We start from the raw sequence: 18,038 nt of genomic DNA on the forward strand, positions 1-18,038 counted from the left end.
AGGAAAGTAGAAATGACGTAATATCCGCAGAGTGGCGCAATCTAACGGAGACATTTGGAACTGTTTCTTGATAGGGGACTTGCTAGTCTCGTAAAACTCCCTGAGACCGATACCAGCGAGCATGCTACCTGATACTATGCAGGCTTGGGCTCGTTCCTGCTGAGGTACGTTGCGCCGCGCTGCCCGCTAGGGAGTTGCCGTAAGAAAGCAAACCCCCTGAGTTTGATTCTTCGAAGCCAGCAGCGTTTATTTATCCGTTACGAAGCATTAGTTCAGCGAACGATCAAAGATGGTTGATTTTAACATGTTCTCGAATATATGTTAGGTTTATTAAACTAAAACATCTGAAGAAAATACGACAAATGAAGCGTAAAATTACTGGGAGTTGTGCAACACTGCAACAATACCACGCACCGCCCCTAGTTTTCACACACACACCGGCCATCAATCGTCCGTCTGCTCTCAGAAAGTAAAGCTGAGTGTAAATATGGAGGACATCGAAATTGATATAGAACTACTGATATCGTTAGTTCAGGCAAGACCTGTGTTGTGGGATAAGTCAAGTGATAGGTATCTAAAAAGATCGGGATGGTACAAGGAAGGGGTGGAAGGAAGTTTGTGAAGGTCTGAAGGAAGATTTTGGAGAATTCAGTGATAGTGAAAAAAAACATTTTTGGTAAGTAACTTTTATTGCAAGTGATGACCTAACTACAGAAACACCTTTCCCTTATTGCATTTTAAACACACGCAGACACTGTTAGGTCTGAGGATGATGATGATGCTTGTTGTTTAAAGGGGCCTAACATCGAGGTCATCGGCCCCACTGTTAGGTCTTAACCCTTTGACGGCACCAATATGAGAAATGGACATATGAAAATAGTTAAAGAGCTTTTTTCCATCTTTTCTTAGATCTTCAATTAGCATATAAAACAGACCTAATTCGTCCCTCTTTTCATTTATTGGATGAACCCATCGAATTCTATTACTTTTTCGGTAACGTTTGTACAAAAGCCACATGGCAATAATTCGACTATGATCCATACTGTACAAGAGCTGGCGTGTTACTGAACGTCCGGTTTCAACCGGCAAGTGTGAAAATGAAACTCAGACCGGCCGGTCAATTGACGGCCGGTCAAAACCGGTGTGGGTGAAGAGAGCCTTACCCGGAGGCCCCAAGTTCCATTCTCGGCCAGGTCAGGGATTTTTAACTGGATCTGAGAGCTGGTTCGAGGTCCACTCAGCCTACGTGATTACAGTTGAGGAGCCATCTGACGGTGAAATGGCGGCACCGGTGTAGAAAGACAAGAATAATTGCAGAGATGATTCGTTGTGCCGACTCAGCCCTTCGGATTGAGCAGCGGTCGCTTGGTAGGCCATGGCCCTTCGGGGCTGTTGCGTCATGGGGTTTGGTTTTATAAGGAAGTCTGGTACACACGTTTCTGGGGCCCAGTACTGGATCGAAACAGTAGATATATTCTAATGTCAAAATACGACTCACACAGTGGCAGCATTTTCAAAGTGTTATCTTAGGGTGACAACTATGAGGCGGAGATGACAACATAATTACTAGGAATAGCAAGAGTTGAGGTGTTGTTATCGCCTTATCTTATCTCTGCACACTACATCACCTGCCGTGCTCCCCGGACCAGTTTCTATAGTGTCTACCGAATGAGGACATGGCTCGACAGTGTTGTTCCCCGCGATCCACAATCGTCTTCGCGTCACTCCTCTCCCTCGTGAGTAACCCTACTGTTTGTTCTTCTTATCTGGTCTTTGCTGCTATTTCGACATAGTTCACTACAAATTTAGGTCTTTTATCTACAAACAAGAGAGAAGAAATGTTTATTCCCATTCACTTGCTTTTCTAGCCTTTCTCGTTCTTTATTTTTAGGTGGATTTTTTTCTTCATGTTCTAATAATTCTTTTATTACCTTCATTTTCTAAAAGGGATCAGAGATTCAGACACTCACTAGAGAAAGAAATGTCTTGAAGAGTTCAGTTTTGTTTGACGTTTGAAGTTCAAAAGGGGTTGATGCAGAGAGTAGCGACGATTGGGAATTATAAGTGGGGGCCAAAATATGTACATACAACATGAAGTACCTGGGTCCTAGGGATGTAGTGGGTGCGGGGGCAGACATCAAAACTGACAAAAATAGCTTTATAATGCCAAAAATTGTTATGCTCTCTGAGCGAAATTTCGAATGTGATCATATAAAACTTTAACCAAAGAAAAAAATTAAATAGAAGCACGGCGTGATTATACAATATAATAATGGCTTGTGGCCTCCGAAGAGGCCGAGTGCAAGGCTTTCGAGTTGACGCCGCATAGGCGACCTGCGCGTCTATGAGAATGGGGCCCTACCTATGATGAATTCTAATGCTGAAGACGACACACACATTGGAATTAACCAATGAAGGTTAAAATCCCCGACCCGTCCGGGAATCGAACCCGGGACTCACTGGACCAAAGGCCAGCACGATAACCATTTAGCCATGGAGCCGGACATTATACAATTAAAAGTCATTTAGTGTTTTACTACATTATTTAAGGTCAACCTAATCAATACTGGTTTTGCTCGTAATAAGTTACAATCAATTGGTAACTGATAGCTGTCAAAACGGATCACAATTAAGTTTGTAACCAGAAGCATACTGTCTTCCTGTAAATGCCTGGGATGAAGAATCGACTCTTGATACCTCACAGTAGTCAAGGTACCTACTAAGTTAATCGTATTGGGCCTAAAGTTGTTTATCTGATTTATCAATTCATTTCAATATGTGTCGCCCAGTTTCTTTTATCGGCATCGGTGTTTCAATTTGCCAGTTCCTAATTCCGAGAAATATGTCCGTATTTTTGCTTCTAGAATTATGCGGGCACTAGTTATAATCATCGTGATCGAAACCGGGTTGTACTGTTGAAAGACCAATTTCTAAGTAAGCAACAAAGGAATCCAACATTCCTAACCTCTTCTTATTGGAGAGTGACCTGGTAGGTAAATCGTTAATGACAAGCATCCATTTTGTAGAGACAACATTAGATTTTTATTCCAATTTAGCCACCTGAAACTAAGAATTATGTTTTTAGGGAATTATACAGTCCGCCTCTGTGGTATAGTGGTTAGTGTGATTAGCTGCCACCCCCGGAGGCCCGGGTTCGATTCCAGGCTCTGCCACGAAATTTGAAAAGTGGTACGAGGGCTGAAACGGGATCCACTCAGCTTCGGGATGTCAGCTGAGTAGAGGTGGGTTCGATTTCCACCTCAGCCATCCTGGAAGTGGTTTTCCGTGGTTTTCCACTTCCCCAGGCAAATGTCGGGATGGTACCTAACTTAAGGCCACGGCCACTTCCTTCCCTATTCCTTGCCTATGCCTTCCAATCTTCCCATGCCCCAACAAGCCCCTGTTCAGCATAGCAGGTGCGGCCGCCTAGGCGAGGTACTGGTCATCCTCCCCAGTCGTATCCCCCGACCCAATGTCTCACGCTCCAGGACACTGCCCTTGAGGTGGTGGAGGTGGGATCCCTCGCTGAATCCGAGGGAAAAACCAAGAAGAAGAAGAAGAAAAATGTACAAACTCTGTTGTCTTCTGAGATAATTCTCTTCTTTAATTTCTTTCATTATTAAGAAAAGTACTTAGCGGAAATACGCACAAAATATCGATCGTCCCAGCTAACCGAATTGTACAGCACCACAACAAGTAGCGGAGACCCGCGGAGCAATGTGTAGCATGTTCTGCGACGAAGGGTAGCAGGGTATAATTTTGCCAAAATCGCACGCTTGCCGCGTGCATTCGTCAGTCTGGCAATCTCACTCAGTCAATGTGTCTGTTGTCCGGCTCCATGGCTAAATGGTTAGCGTGCTGGCCTTTGGTCCAGAGGGTCCCAAGTTCGATTCCCGGCTGGGTCGAGGATTTTAACCTTAATTGGTCAATTCCAATGGCTCGGGGGTTGGGTGTATGTGTGACGTAGCCTATTCAGCATTAGAAACCATCCTATGTCTTCAGAGACATGCAGGCCGCCTAATGGGCCGTCTACGAGAAAAAGACCCACACCAGGCTTCTCCGGAGGCCATCATATAATGTGTCTGTTCAGTTCCATCTAGAAAATAAACTGGGTTCCTTGGGGTAAATGAGACCGTTCTTATAGAGGTTCGAGGGCAGGGGCGTAGCCAGGGGTTACTGGGGGTTAGAACCTCCCCCCATTAAATATTCACAAAACAGAAACTGAAAATAAACTAAATAAACATTCAGAGACATAATTGTAGAACCAACAGATCTATAATTTACTTGTATCAGTGTCCTTATAATGACACCAAGCGAGTTGGCCGTGCGGTTAGGGCCGCGCAGCTGTGAGATTGCATCCGGGAGATAGTGGGTTCGAACCCTGCTGTCGGCAGCCCGTGGTTTCCCATTTTCACACCAGGCAAATGTTGGGGCTATACACTAATTAAGGCCACGGCCGCTTCCTTCCCACTCCTAGGCCTTTCCTGTCCCACGTCGCCATAAGACCTATCTGTGTCCGTGCTATTTTTTCGGCGGGGGTGGGGGGATGGCCGAAGCTCGCTCTCCCCGTGTGGCAATCGACTCAGTCTACATTGCCTCCGACATGCTACTATTTCTAAGAAGAAAAGAGATAGCAGGGAAGAGTGGGAAGTGATACAAGGAGTATCTGCCTGTTTCCGAGTTAGACTCGCTAAGGCCAGAGTTTGTGTTAGGTATGTGGTGTTAAGGCGTGGTATTAAGGGTCAGGGAAAACCACATAGGCAGAAAAAGAAAGAGCCTACATGTAAAACCTGACATATTTTGATAGTACATGCAAGGATGTGGTTCTGCACAGGTCCAGGTGTTTGTGTTAGTAGAGAAAAGGTATCATGCACCAGCCATGATTTGTATTCTCGCCATTCCAGTTGTCAAGGGATCAGTCCATCTGGGCACTGCCGTGACTGGCGCGGGCCTCGCCGGTTGCGGAGCCATGCGTCGATAGCCACTAGGGCCCGCCGCACAGCGCCGCCGCCTTGGAGTCCCTCGTAACCAGTCTCCGATCCCGGAGAATGAGGTCAAGCCCGCCTGGGCGGGGGCCTCCTGGATGGGGGTGGGTCATGACGCTGGACCTCCTGCCTCTCTGCCCGCGTCATGGCCCGGTACACAGGGCAACTGCGATGAGAGGTCGGGTGGCCCCCCGCGCAGTTAGCGCACATCGGCGCCTTTAGGTGCTGCGCAGGCAGTGTAGTGGTGATCACCTTCACAACGGTTGCACCTCACTAAGAGCTCACACCTCTCCTGCCCGTGGCCCCCACTCAAACAGCGGAAACACTGAAAGAGCTGCTGTGGGGGACGTTTCGATCTCACTTGATTGCTATTACCTGCTGAGGTCCTCTCCTGATTGGCTCCTCGGTCGACTGCTGTCCTGGGAGCATTCCTGGGTTGCGGCTGGGCGGCCCTCTCAAGGTGGGCTGACTTCGTCTGCTTCCTGGCGGCGGTCTCTGCTCAGCGGGGGAGGAGGCCTCGTCATGGTGGCCCTCCTCCTGGCCTGGTGATCCTTGGGTAGCGGGTGGTGCCGCTGCAGCGCCGACTTCTCCCTCCTCCTGGTCGGCGTCGGTCGTTGCTGGCATCTTGTTACATTCCCTGTCCTGAGGGGCGCACATCGATATCTGTATCGTGAACGAGGCGTTAGCAGGCCGAGCCTGCGTGGCAGCCTCTGAACGCCCAGGGGCGTCAGACTCCGTGCCGCCTTCCGCCGTCCGGGTCGTCTTCCTGGTCTGCGCCCGGCTGGTGGGCCTCCTCAGGGCGGTTCGGGCAGGTGGTGGACGTTCCTGGTTGGCGGCTCTGTCGGTCTGCGTGTACTTTGTGAAGTACAGCAGATCAACTTAGGTTGCACCATCGCGGTGCTCGGTCCTCGGCTCCGGAGGAGCCAAGAAGCGTGGGACCGCTCCCACCTGCTTGTTTCTCTGCCTCCTGGCTGTCTGCGTCTCGACTGTATACGCCCCCTTTGACGTCTGGGTGGCTGCCGGTAGCGGCAGGGCAGCTTCTCCATTCTGGTAGTCAGCTGACCTGAAAGTAGGCAGAAAAGTTCCTCTCATAGCGGCCGATCTGGCCTGGATCCATGGGGCGAATGATTATCTCCCAGTTCAGGATATTCTCGATGACGTCGGTTGAGAGGTCCTTCCCTGCAGCCCCCTCTAGCCTGATGAGGAGTTCGATGATGAGGTAGGCCTCCCTGTAGCCGTCATGTCCCGGTCGATAGTACACCATCAGAGCAGGGAGCGTCAGATTTAGCGGGACGGTCCTGTGGTCGACGCACTGAACAGTCTCCGCCACTGCTTCCCTATAGCCGTCTGGTAGGTCGTCTCGCAGTTCCGCCATTCATGTAGTTTCCTGAAATAAAAACCTGAAAGAGAGATAGCACTAAAAAGTGCTGCCTGACAATGCTCGTACTGCGTACTTAGAAGTACACACAGTAGACAATGCTCTCTTGGAAGATGTACTATCAAGTACAGTTGCCTGGCTAGTGCTTAGAAAGACATCGCCTGGCGAGGAGAGATGAGTCAGCGGGAAGCACGTCACTGCCTAGCTGCTCCTCCTGTCCGTGCGACGTAAAGCAAATAGCTTATTATGACAACCCTCTCCCCTCTCCCTCCCTAACGACCGATTCTGGCTACGCTACTGTTCCTTCTTGGCTCAGCTTCTCAATCCACCGTGTGATCCTGGCTTCTGGGATATTGTTGGCTTAGGCCAAATTAGATCTGAATGGGGAGGAGGGGGGAAATTTGGCTAGCAATACTAATAGGATTGCTTGTACGAGGCTGTGATCTTCATAAGTTTCCTGCTGGTTGTGGATTCGATATTGTTTGTGGTGTGGTAGGTGCGGAGATTGGAGGGTGGAGGGGAATATATTGTTGGTTAAGAGTACTGCTGCTTGTACTGTGCTATGATTGCCTTCTTTATGTAGGAAAGAGGGAAAGAGGTAGCATCGTTCCCATAACAGTTGGTGCACTGGGTAGTACCGAACTGGTCCCACTGGTAGCTGGCATCAACAACCATCAACTCTCATTTCACCGGACTCGGTGTCAGTTCTCAGACAGTCTGAGAACAGTGTAGTACTAATAGAAGTATCCAAGATCCCCATATTAAGTGAGAGGGGCTGTAAGTTGTCCGGCCCCGTGGTGTAGGGGTAGCGTGCCTGCCTCTCACCCGGAGGCCCCGGTGAGAGAATTTTCTCTCGACCTGAGGGCTGGTTCGAGGTTCACTCAGCCTATGCGATTAGAATTGAGGAGCTATCTGACGGTGAGATGGTGGCCCCGGTCTCGAAAGTCCAGAAAAACGGCCGTGCTGACCACACGATCCCTCGTAATCTGCAGGCCTTCGGGCTGAGCAGCGGTCGCTGGGCATGCCAAGGCCCTTTCAAGGGCGTTAAGTGCCGTGGGGTTTGGTTTTCTTTGGGCTTTAAGTTACCAAACCCAACCAATCATCACTGATCTGCATTTAGCGCAGGCGTCCAGGTGGCACATTATCTGTTTTTTACCTAGTCTTTTTTTAAATAATTGCAAAGAATTTGGAAATTGATTGAACATCTCCCTTAGTAAATTATTCCAATCCCTAACTCTTCTTCCTATATTTGCCCCAATTTGTCCTCTTGAATTCAAACTTTATCTTCATATTGTGATCTTTACTACTTAAAAAAAAAAAAAAACACCACTCAGACTTATTCGTCTACTGTCACACCATCTCTCCACTGACAGCTCGGAACACACCACTCAGTCGAACAGCTCGCCGCTTTTCTCCCAAGTCCTAGCTCTGACATTGCAACATTTTTGCAATGCTACTTTTCAAAAGGTGACAAGACACAATCGGGTCAAAAGTGGCTAACCTAATCTACGTTATTTGACATGGCCAAAAGGCCGCTAGATATACGTATTAACTATATTGTCCTGTGTCATGTTATTATTTTTTTTTTTTGCTAGGGGCTCTACGTCGCACCGACACAGATAGGTCTTATGGCGACGATGCGATAGGAAAGGCTTAGGAGTTGGAAGGAAGCGGCCGTGGCCTTAATTAAGGTACAGCTCCAGCATTTGCCTGGTGTGAAAATGGGAAACCACGGAAAACCATTTTCAGGGCTGCCGATAGTGGGATTCGAACCTACTATCTCCCGGATGCAAGCTCACAGCCGCGCGCGTCTACGCGCACGGCCAACTCGCCCGGTGTCATGTTATTGGGGCAGTTGGTATAATGGGTGGAAGATTTACAGTAAGCAGTTGAATTCAGCTTAAGACAGTTGAAACATTGAATAGTTAATGTACAATTGGGTTATCGTAGGCATGTTTGAGAAGTGAGTTAATTGTATGTGAAGCCTTTGAGTTTGTGCGGGAGGCGTGGGAATTTGATAGCCCAGGTTCCATTTTAATGGAGACATTAGCCATGGGAATCTTTATGTGGATTGGCTGTGCTTCACTCGTGATTTTTTTATTTGTTTCGGTTTGTTTAGATTTTGTAGCTGGTGAAGCTTTGGTGGGTGGTGTTTCTAAAGAAGCATTTGTTGTTTGAATTTAGAGATGATTATTGGGGTGGGGTTCCTTGGTTTGAGTACTTTAGCTGAGTGGGATTCAGTTCAAAGGACGGTGAGCTACAGTGAAGAGAAGATATGCTTTGGTGAGAGCTTGGGTAAATTTTTTGATGTGCTGGTTTTTGTTAGGAACAATGATAGTCATGAAGTTTTGTATTTCTTGAACGAAATTGAGGTACATGTGCTGTTCGTAGACGATGTTGAAAATAGCGCGTCTGTGCTCAAGTAGTACTTCTTCTTGGGTTCTGGCGACTAGAGGAAAAAGGATAATGTGGTCAACGTTGTAAACGAAGTTCTGAGATGCTTCAGATGAAGCCTTAAATTGAAGAGGATTTTCGAATGGTTTTACTTTTGTGGGGGAAGAGGACCTGGTATGGCTAGCGGGAGGATTTTTTCAGCTACCTGTTTCACCAGTGTAATCTTGGCTTCTGGGCGTGGCTGTGTTAATGTCAGTAAGTGGCCTGGAGCAGGTCTTGCGACTTGACGCTTAAAAGGCGGGCGACTTGCATGTCTATGAGAATGCGACACTACCTGCGATGAATTCTAATGCTGAAGGCGGCACACATATACACCTAGCCTCCGAACTATCGGATTTAAACAATGCAGGTTGAAAATATTTTAATAACTGTGTTTCATATCTTTCTAGGTACAAGGATGTATTCAGCTGGCAGTTGCCATTTATGGCATTCTGGTATACAAATGTTCAGTCGCTCAGCCTGATCTAAGCAACATTTTGCAGTTCACCGGCGTTGTCTACTTCTTAGGTAAGTGGTATCCATTTCCTTTATAATTTTCTCTCCTAAAAATTTTAAATACAACCCGAACCCTGTGGCAAGCTCTCTAAAATGCTAACCGACTGTGTTGGAATTTATTCCTTTGAACATTTAACATCGGAAGCAAGCACCTAGTCAAAATAGTAGATAATCATTTATTATTATTAATATTATTATTATTATTATTATTATTATTATTATTATTATTATTATTATTATTATTATTATTATTATTATTAAAGGAAGTTTGCTGACACAGTGATCTCGTCTTACAATCCACATCTCCGTGGTTCGAATTCTGGCTTTCTGTGATATTTTTCACTTGGCCCATCGTGTGGGGGTAGGAAGTGTTGGTTTTTTTTTTTTTTTGCTATTTGCTTTACGTCGGACCGACACAGATCGATCTTATGGCGACGATGGGACAGGTAAGGGCTAGGACTGGGAAGGAAGCGGCCGTGGCACAGCCCCAGCATTTGCCTGGTGTGAAAATGGAAAACCACGGAAAACCATCTTCAGGGCTGCCGACAGTGGGGTTCGAACTAATTATCTCCCGAATACTGGGTAGGAAGTGTACCCGGTCTTAAATACCCGACAAAGTTTCAAATTGAGCCCGGGTGTTCTGCCGACCCATATTAACGTAATAATAATAATAATAATAATAATAATAATAATAATAATAATAATAATAATAATAATAATAATAATAATAATAATAATAATCTATTTTTTTATTTTTTACGTCCATGGCTAAATGGTTAGCGTGCTGGCCTTTGGACCAGAGGGTCCAGGGTTCGATTCCCGGCCGGATCGTGGATTTTAATCCCGTCTGATTAATTCTTCTGGCCCGGGGACCGGATGTTTGCGTTTGTCCCAACACTCTCCTATTCATATTCAGACAACACATTACACTACCAACCACCACAGAAATACGCAATAGTGATTACAGCCCTCCATATAGGGTTGGCGTCAGGAAGGGCATGCGGCCGTAAAACAGGGCCAAATCCACATGTATGGCATAGTTTGCACCCGCGACCCCACAGATGTGGGAAAAGTGGCGAAGAAGAAGAATATTTTTTACAATTGGCTTCACGTCGTACCGACACAGATATGTCTTACTGCGACGATGGGATAGGAAACGGCAAGGAGTGGGAAGGAAGCGGCCGTGGCCTTAATTAAGATACAACCCCAGCATTTGCCTTGTGTGAAAATAGTAAGCTACAGAAAACCGTCTTCAGGAGTGCCGTCAGTGTGGTTCGAACCCACTATCTCACGAATGCAAACTCTCAGCCGCGCGTCCCTAACCGCACCGCTAACTCGCGCGGTAATAATAATAATAATAATAATAATAATAATAATAATAATAATAATAATAATAATAATAATAATAATAATAATAATAATAATAAAGTTCTCAAGGAAGTTATAGGAAAACGTCACAACTGAGAGTGTCCAGTTATTTATGAATTTAACATTTTTTTAAAGAAGTTCACAAACTTATATGCAATGATTCTGAAATTCATGAATAAATTTCTTCTAAATCCATTCCATGTACCAACCTGAGTGAAGGAGTGACATTCGTGAAACGAAAGGATCAAATAAAACCAACCCTACCATAATTCAGGCCATCACTTGCTTGAACGTCTTTTTAAAAGATAATGGCTGGTTGCCCTGCAGAGATCACTTAGCACTGTAATAACAATGACATACTCACAGAAGAACAGAAAGTCTGTAGGAAGAATTCATTGGGGGTATAAGGAACAGCGTGTCATTGACAGTGTGATTATAAACCGAGCGATAAATAAGCAGCATCATTTGTTTACTTGTTTTAGGGTTGGCGTCAGGAAGGGCATCGGCCGTAAAACAGGGCCACATCCACATGTGCGACACAGTTTGCACCCGCGACCTCAAAGGTGTTTAGAAAGCGATGGAAGAAGAAGAATCTATTTAATTGTTTCATGGACCAGTAGGGTAGGCAGGATTTCAGTTTGGGGAGGGGGGAGGGGGCATTAAGGTAGTTCTTCATCCAGAATTTTATTTTGTTAGGTGCCCAGACTTCCACAGTTTAGGTAGTATAGAATACCTGAAAACGGAAATGAGTATCCTTGGATCCAAGTAAGAGTGGTGGATTCGTGCAGATTCCGGAAGCTAATAATAATCTACATTATATATAAAATGCTTAATGAAAGTACGTACATTCGTTAAAACTCCTGGGGTGTCTGGACTCCTTGGACAATCTCCCCCCTCCCCCTCCCCGCCAACCTCTGTTATTCCTATCCCAATATAACTGCAGCATTACATATATTTCGAGTACAAGTGAAATTATTGCAATAATATATAGTTTGAGTAAAGATGCAATATTCTGGTTTAGAATAAATACGGTAATTTTATTGTAATAATGGTCATGTGATAAGCTCTAAAGAAGTGACATTTTATACAAATAACGCGGCAAAGAATTACACACATACACACAACATATGTAGAATGTTATAGATATTTTGTTAGTTGGTAAAGAAAAATACCGTCACAACATGCTATGCTAGGTAGGGTTTACCTTGTCCTGTTAGTTTCCCTCCAAGCGTGGGATACAGAATATAGTAGTATAAATTTACAGTTTTGTGACGCTAATATTCGTATGTATAATTTTTATTAACGTGCCAGAAACCAACGACATGGAGCTGTTGCCATTTCAACACCGTTTTAAGGGCCACCGACCCAAGCCGGGATTTGAACCTGCGAACTCGGACTCAGAAGGATAGTGACTCAACCAACTGAGCCACATGAAAAGGAGGCGTTTGTGATCATTGTTATAAATAGATGCAGTTAGTATTTTTACAAAGATTTTATGAGGAGCATTTATTAAGGCATATGTTTTCCAACTGTCCTAAATGCACGCGACCGGACAGAAGAACTGGCTGGAAGCTAAAGAGCCTTGCAGGGATGTCTCTTCCTTCTCTGTTTACTTTTCCAATCCAAACTCCATGGCGTAACAGTCCCGAACGGCCATCGCCTACCAAGCGACCACTGTTCAGCCCGAATGCCTGCAGATTACGAGGTGTCATGTGGTCAACACGACGAATCCTCTCCGCCGTTATTCTTGGCTTTCTAGACCGGGCCCGCCATCTCACCGACAGATAGCTCCTCAATATAAGCACGTGGGCTGAGTGTGCCTCGAACCAGCCCTCAGATCCAGGTAAAAATGCTGGACCTGCCCGAGAATCGAACCCGGCGCCTACCCCTACATGGTGGCGCCAACTGTTTACTTTTAGGTATCCTGATTTTAGAATTTGACTTAAGGCATCCTGCATTCGATTCCCGGCACTGACAGAATTAAGAAAAGTTATGGGGATGGGAAAGATACAGCCGTGTTTGTGGGTGCAATAGAGTTGGCAGAGTTGGCCTTGAGTCTCCCGTAATCGAAATATCTACGACCTGGAAGATAGTCACCTTTAAAAAAAAAAAAAAAAAAAGACAAATCAAATGAAGATTCTACTTCCTCACAAACGAAGAACGATCTTATCAATTTTACGAACAGTTTCAATAACGCAGCCGGTTTATGTTAAGAGTACAGAAGGTATGATTTCGATTGTTGGATATAATTACATGGTAATAATCAAAAACCATCAATATCTACTGAAGATCCGTCTCCGCACTTGGTAGGACCGGTTTTCTTTTCATATTCACCGGGCGAGTTGGGCGTGCGGTTAGGGGTGCACAGCTGTGAGCTTGCATCCGGGAAATAGTGGGTTTGAACCTCACTGTCGGCAGCCCTAAAGATGGTTTTCCGTGGTTTCCCATTTTCACACCAGGCACATGATGGGGTTCCTTAATTAAGGCCACGGTCGCTGCCTTCCCACTCCTAGCCCCTTCCTTTCCCATCGTCGCCATAAGACCTACAGTGTGACGTATAGCAAATTCAAAATAAAAACTCTTTTCACAACCCCTTCCAAGGACAAGTTCTATCCACGCTACTGGCCTGGACTTATATCCCACCCATTGAAATTATTTTGTGGGTACACCACATCATCCACTCACCATTTAAGGTACAAGATAAGCCCGAAGAATGGTTGGATACTCAAAATACACCACCATAAATGATGCGCCTATGGCTCAAAAGTATTAAAGAAAGGTAAGGGTCGGGATCAAGTGTTTTAAATAGAATCCGAACCAATAGAACGTGACTTCCCATTTTAAAAATGTTTCATGCATCGACTGCTATTCAAGCCTCGGCCGTCTTGATGAGAAGATAGAACTATTGGAACTGAGTTATCACGCCCGCTAATTACAAAATAGTTACCCGCACTTTTGATGGTGTCACTTGAGGTTCCAATCATTCTCCGGGCATTTGACAAAATATATAGGCCAACCTATAGAACTTAGGTACGCATCCGCGATCTGTATTGCTACTGTTAGAATAATTAAAAGAAACTTTTTCATAACTTACCGAGAATGCACATGGTTTTGGCTTCTATATAAAAAAACGGTCCATCTTCAAAAAAGTTACGTATATGGCACAAAATGAGGAACTAACGTGCAGGTCACAATCCTTTCACAGTCTTCCCAACGCTGCTACTTAAACACAGCACATCTCTCAACCACGGTACAACTCCAGGATCCCTAGGGCATTGTTGTTTCCTGGAACCGATGTGCAAAAGCTGACACGATGTTGTAAGCTTGCAACTGTTTCTGGCCCTGGCCCTCGTTATCTCGATGGTCACGTTCCGGCCCCCTACTGAGTAATCCCTTTCTAATTGCCCTTTTTCTCATCTCTTGACATTAATTTTTGTCAACACATGGTTATATTCCCAATACTGAGGCCTTTACAGGGAAATATCCCCGCGCATCACAATCCCAAGTGTTTTCCTTTCATTCAGGCAGTACAAATATGGAGAATTATGTATGGCCCTACTGAGCCTTGCTAGTGGATTCTTTGAAGCGTAAGTTTTTAAGTTGTTCGTTCGTTCGTTCCTAATCTGCTTACACTTCAGGGTCGGTTTTCCCCTCGGACTCAGCGAGGGATCCCACCTCTACCGCCTCAAGGGCAGTGTCCTGGAGCTTCAGATTCTGGGTCGGGGGATTCAACTGGGGAGGATGACCAGTACCTCGCCCAGGAGGCCTCACCTGCTATGCTGAACAGGGGCCTTGTGGGGGGATGGGAAGTTTGGAAGGGATAGACAAGGAAGAGGGAAGGAAGCGGCCGTGGCCTTAAGTTAGGTACCATCCCGGCATTTGCCCGGAGGAGAAGTGGGAAACCACAGAAAACCACTTCCAGGATGGTTGAGGAGGGAATCGAACCCCCCTCTAGTCAGTTGACCTCCCGAGGCTGAGTGGACCCCGTTCCAGCCCTCATACCACTTTTCAAATTTCATGGCAGAGCCGGGAATCGAACCCGGACCTCTGGGGGTGGCAGCTAATCACACTAACCACTACACCACAGAGGTGGACTAAGTTGTTCGTACCGTACGTAAAACAACGGTTGATCCTCGTTTTAGTTTCAGGAATCTTTTTTTTTGTGGGGGCGGCCCCCCTGACCCCCTTTGGCTACGCCAGTGTTATGGACTATAAGAAAGCATATGCCATAGCACCTCACAGTTGGCTTGAAAGTGTGCATACAGGCAGCTTTCCAATCAGGAAGCATATTTCAGGGAAGGGGGGATATCTTAAGTTTTCCCGGTTTTGTTTGGCTTTAGACCCAATCTCAACACTCCTGAATATGACTGAAATGAGTTTCAAAATCAAAGGTGATGCTAGAAACTGAGAACGGCATCAGATTACACGTCTGGAATGTATCGATGACATCAAAACGAGCTGGAACATTTGAACATTCGGGAGATAGTGCGTTCGAATCCTACTGTCGGCATCCCCGAAGATGGTTTTCCGTGGTTTCCCATTTTCACACCAGGAAAATGCTGAGGCTGTATCTTAACTAAGGCCGCGGCCGCTTACTTCTCACTCCAAGCCTTTTCCTGTCCCATCGTCGCCATAAGATCTATCTGTGTCGGTACGAGGTAAGGCCGATTGTAAATAAATGGAACTTTTGAGGATTACAGAGTCGTTATCGAGAGACATATTTAAGTGATTTTGAGTCGACAAGTGCAGAATTCGGTGTATCGAAAGGGAGGGAGGGGAAGGGAACTCATGTTCATGATGCTATAATTTGGGACTGTTTCACTGCCACGAATGAAATAATCTATTCTCTTGTCTGATGAGATGTGCAAGTACTAACTACTTTTTCGGTTTTTGGAGATGCCGTGGTGCTGGAATTTTGTCCCACTGGAGTTCCTTTACAAGCCGATAAATCTACCAACACGAGGCTAGCGCATTTGAATATCTTCCAATACCAGTGGACTGAGCTGGGATTGAACTCGCTAACTCAACGTCAGAAAGCCTGTGCTCTACCGTCTGAACCGCTGTGTTATAATGTAATAATTTTATGAAATAGAAAAGGAAATTTGAAACTTCAATACAGTATTATAGGAATTCTAGAATATTGTATGTACTAATTTAGTTCATGAATAAAGGCACATTGAAGCAGAAATGCAAGCCTTTGTTTATTAAAAAAGGAAACTACACGAAATGGATGACCAAATTAAAATGTAACTACTGTGGTTTTTGTGTGTAAGTGAAGCTAGAGTGTCTTGAATTAACAATTCATCTTCTTCACCATCACATGCAGTTTCCAGCTGTTGTCAGGTCTGCTTCGAACATAAGCCTCTCCATCTCCTCTTGTCTTCCCACCACTTCTCCCTCGTCACTCTTGCCCTGTCCTCTCCTCTTCTCTGTACACACTCTTCCACTAATTTTATCCATCTGTCTCTTGGTTGTTTTCCTGTTATCTCCATTTCGTGCATTCTCCTCGGTATCCTTTCCTCTGTCATTCTCTTCATGTGTCCATACCATCTAAGTCTAGATGCCTCTATCCTGTTCTGTAACGGCTCTAATTTTACGATATCTCTAACCTTCTCATTTCACATACTATCCATTCTATGTCAGTCCCATCCTGCTTCTCAGAAATTTCATTTCAATTGCCTGTATCCTAGTCACGGCTCTCTGCCTCATTACCCAAGTTTCTGCTGCATACGTCAGAATAAGTACATAGTACTTCCTGTATATCACTCATTTGCTTCTCTGAGGGACATCCTTGCTCTAAACCAGGCTTCTGACACTTTCCAGGAACGCTCCTGTTTATCTTCGACGCTCGATTATTTCGTACCGAGCTCGATAGCTGTAGTCGCTTAAGTGCGGCCAGTATCCAGTATTCGGGAGATAGTAGGTTCGAACCCCACTGTCGGCAGCCCTGAAAATGGTTTTCCGTGGTTTCCCATTTTCACACCAGGCAAATGCTGGGGCTGTACCTTAATTAAGGCCACGGCCGCTTCCTTCCCACTCCTAGCCCTTCCCGGTCCCATCGTCGCCATAAGACCTATCTGTGTCGGTGCGACGTAAAGCAACTAGCAAAAAAAAAGCGATTATTTCGTCATAATTTCTTCCAGTTTCCTGTATGATATTCCCCAGGTACTATACTTGAATCTCTCTAAGCTGTTCCCCTCCAAGTATTATCCCTCTCATACGTCTCTTCTTCTTTATAGTTGTGATCACTATATCGCTCTTTTTGGCATTCATTTTCATTCTGTATTGTTCCACCTCATCTTCTCATGCATCTAACTATTCCTGGATATCCTCTTCTTTTTCTACTTCCATTCTACACTACTTTCAACACACGATAAAGCCACTATTTCCCTACATCTCCTGGTGCCTTTACCATCTCAATACTGACTTCATCTAAACCTGGGGTTTTCCCTCCTTTCATCTTATCCAGTGCTATGCTACCTCCACTTCTCACCATGTTTCTTCCTTCCTCCATGCTTACTCAATGCATCCTTCTGGGTTTAGTAAATCTTCAAGAAATCCTTCCACATTCTTTTGAGATTTTTTCCTGATCATCTCCATTTTTATTTTTCATTATAACATCTTCCCTTATGCCTTTCCTCTTACTCTTGACCTTTCCATACAACACTTTCTTTATTTCTTTTGCTATTTTCTTCCATCACGTTTGTCCACTTTTCATCCATTTTTGTCTGCTTCTCTGTTACAACCTTTTTAGCTTCTACCTTTTTGGTCTTATATTCTTGTCTTGTCTCCGTTGTCCTCTGTCGAAACCACAATCTAAAAGCTTTATCAATCATTCACTACTGATCTGCATTTAGGGCAGTCGCCCAGGTAGCAGATTCCCTATCTGGTGTTTTCCTAGCCCTTTCTTAAATGGTTGCAAAGAAATTGGAAATTTATAGAACACCTCGCTTGGTAAGTTATTCCAATCCCTAGCTCGCTTTCCTATAAACGAATATTTGCCCCAATTTGTCCTCTTCAATTCCAACGTTATCTTCATATAGTCCTCTTTCCTACTTTTAACGACACCACTCAAACTTATTCGTCACCTGTCATTCCACGCCATCCCTCCACTGTCCGGCTCCATGGCTAAATGGTTAGCGATTTGGCCTTTGGTCACAGGGGTTCCAGGTTCGATTCCCGACAGGGTCGGGAATTTTAACTATAAATGGTTAATTCCCCTGGCACGGGAACTGGGTGTATGTGTCGTCTTCATCATTATTTCATTCTCATCACGACGCGCAGGTTGCCTACGGGAGTCAAATGAAAAGACCTGCACCAGGCCTCTCCGGAGGCCACATGCCATCTCTCCCCTGATA

The 18,038-nt window shown here is 45.3% G+C and overlaps 1 protein-coding gene across 1 annotated transcript in view; it reads left to right on the forward strand.

Moving 5' to 3' along the window:
* Positions 1-1,638: 1,638 nt before the first annotated feature.
* The window catches only part of LOC136871695 (uncharacterized), a 106,100-nt gene continuing 89,700 nt past the window's right edge, over positions 1,639-18,038 (forward strand). Inside the window, exons 1-2 of the mRNA XM_067145214.2 lie at positions 1,639-1,736; positions 9,207-9,324. Coding sequence (XP_067001315.2) covers positions 1,677-1,736; positions 9,207-9,324 — 178 coding nt within the window. The 5' untranslated portion in view covers positions 1,639-1,676. The remainder of the gene's footprint in view (positions 1,737-9,206; positions 9,325-18,038) is intronic.

This window comes from Anabrus simplex, chromosome 1, assembly GCF_040414725.1.
Source record: "Anabrus simplex isolate iqAnaSimp1 chromosome 1, ASM4041472v1, whole genome shotgun sequence".
In the NCBI taxonomy this organism is placed as follows: domain Eukaryota; kingdom Metazoa; phylum Arthropoda; class Insecta; order Orthoptera; family Tettigoniidae; genus Anabrus; species Anabrus simplex.